This window comes from Etheostoma cragini, chromosome 20 (assembly GCF_013103735.1).
Source record: "Etheostoma cragini isolate CJK2018 chromosome 20, CSU_Ecrag_1.0, whole genome shotgun sequence".
Lineage (NCBI taxonomy): Eukaryota > Metazoa > Chordata > Actinopteri > Perciformes > Percidae > Etheostoma > Etheostoma cragini.
Window position 1 is genome coordinate 8,218,468 of NC_048426.1, and position 2,272 is coordinate 8,220,739.

At 48.5% G+C, this 2,272-nt stretch overlaps 1 protein-coding gene across 6 annotated transcripts in view; it reads right to left on the reverse strand.

The window, feature by feature from the left end:
* LOC117936005 (TRAF2 and NCK-interacting protein kinase-like) overlaps positions 1-2,262 on the reverse strand; it is a 56,847-nt gene extending 54,585 nt beyond the window's left edge. For all 6 annotated transcript variants that reach the window (XR_004654870.1, XR_004654871.1, XR_004654869.1 and 3 more), the window contains exon 1: positions 1,859-2,262. Coding sequence is in view for 3 of the 6 variants with exons in the window: in XM_034858705.1 (XP_034714596.1) it covers positions 1,859-1,915 (57 nt within the window). In the remaining 3 variants the exon portion in view is untranslated. The remainder of the gene's footprint in view (positions 1-1,858) is intronic.
* Between the last annotated feature and the right edge of the window lie 10 nt (positions 2,263-2,272).

Here is a 2,272-nt window from a genome sequence, read left to right on the forward strand (position 1 = left end):
CCCCCCCCCTTCCACTTCCAGTCATCCACTCCAGCTGACTGGTCCGGAGCCTCCTTCGGTCTGGTCTTCGAGCTCCTTCGTCGCCACCACCGGTGTCTAGATTTTATCTGGGGGGGTCTGATGGTTCTCTACCTCTATGTATATACAAAATACTCGTATAGCAATGGCGTCTAATTGCCAAAGACTTTATACATGTTAATGAGCTGTACAATAAACCTTATTTGCACATCTCTCCTGATTGAAATCCCAACTACCACACTTTCAAATACATGACCATGCAAACATGTAAAAACAAATGTGAGGATTTAGGGGTGTGTGTGTGTGTGTGTGTGTGTGTGTGTGTGTGTATGTGTGTGTCCTTGCAGTTGCCTGAGTCACAGTGAGAAACGTGCTGACTTCACGCCTCTGAAGGAACAGAACATGCAGAGGCTCAGTCCCAATGCACAAACACTTCCTTCCTATTCCTCATTCATCTTCATCACTGTCTGCCTCATTCTCCCTCTCTGCTTCTTTTTTTCCTTTAGGTTCTCCTTGCCATTCTACCCCCCCCATTCTTCTGTCCCCACACTGGCTATATGCTGCAGGTGTAAACCTCAAAAGTAGCATTTCTTATTGACATTTCGTTCACCTCCCCCGTGAGCATTACTCTTCATGCCGGCAGGGCAGGGAGGTGGGCAGAGAGTGGTTATGTTAAGAGACAGGGCGGCTGGCAGACAGACGGGGTCGTGCTTTCAGTCGATCAGACAAACAAGAGGCTAGAAAAACGGGCAACAAAAATTGATAGAAAAAGGGTAGAACAGTATTCGGGCAGATGGATGAACATTTGGGACTTAAGCAGACACAGAGACAAGCAAAAAGAGACAGAATGAAAGGTATAAAAGGGACATTCAGGCACAGTTATGCAGACATGAAAACAGGTAAATACAGACGTGTGTGTGTGTGTGTGTGTGTGTGTGTGTGTGTGTGTGTGTGTGTGTTGTGGTTTTGTTTCTCAGAGCAGCAAACAGGTCTTCAGAGCCCTTCTCTTATGTGCAGGATCCCTTACTTGTGTACACAACACATAACACACATCACACACAATGCCCAGCGGAGCGGAAACATGGGTATATCCACAAATTAACACAGGCGCAGGAGGCTGTTTGCGTGCGTGTCTGTCTGTCTGGGAGTGTGTGTTGTGGTTTGCAGCACACACCGAATGAACAAAAGAACAGGCTACTGCAGAACGCACTGCTTCAGCTTTGATGGAGAGCAGGCTGCACTGACCCCAGGTAGGTTGGCACTCTCTCACCACTAACAGGGTAAACAGCTTTAAAAACAACACCCAAGTTCACCCTAAAGGGGTCCTGGTTGAATAACTATTTGGGTCTGAACACAAGAACCCTTCCATGTCTTGCTCTCAAACACACCAGCCGAGAGAATGAGCGGCGTGTGGGAGAAATAGCCTAGGTTAAATTCTACTGCTGTCTGAATCAAGGCTGATGGACCTAGAATAGCCTGGCCCAGAGAAAAAGAGAGCCACAAAACCGCTCTATCCAGGTCAGCAGAATCCCAGCTTCAACCTCAACTCAGCATCACACACACACCACCCACCTTCCTGTCCCTGACTTGAATCAGGATAAAGCTTCAGATGCGCGAGGCAGCTGTCAAGTTAGTTAAGGGCTATATATAATCTTTGCTATAATTTGACACATTGTGGCAGCCTGGCTCCCACACATCCGCCTCTTGCAGCCTCTCAAGCCGGGTTGCTATTCAGGGAAGGATGTCAGGTGCAAAGAAAAAGGAGAAACACACACACACACACAGTTTCTCTTACAAGAAGCTATATTTTTACTATATGCCATATGTCACATCCTCTTACCCTCAAAGCGGACAGGTCGATTTCGTCCAGACTCCGAGCTGGAGAGTCACTCGCCATGATGTAGGGCACCAAAAGCCAATCTCAGTCAGTGGCCCGATATCGTGAAACGGCCCTTGCTGTCACGACTGTGTGGTCCCTTTCTGTCTGCTCCTCAGTCTCTACTGTCGCCTCTCTGCTACACAGTATTGTCTCAAAAATAATAACAGCCTCCTTGTGGTCCTTAGCGGGACGCGACACAGCTAGAGCGCAGACGTTAGGAGGAGTGGAAGCGCCGTGTGCATCAGTACCTCCAGATCCATGTCTGCGGGATGGAGACGGATAAGAGGAAGGTGAGGCGCCGTGGGAAGTGGATTCCTTCTTGCGCTCTTCCTACAACCGCTGCTGTGACAGCCAGTGATAATACAGATGGAAAGG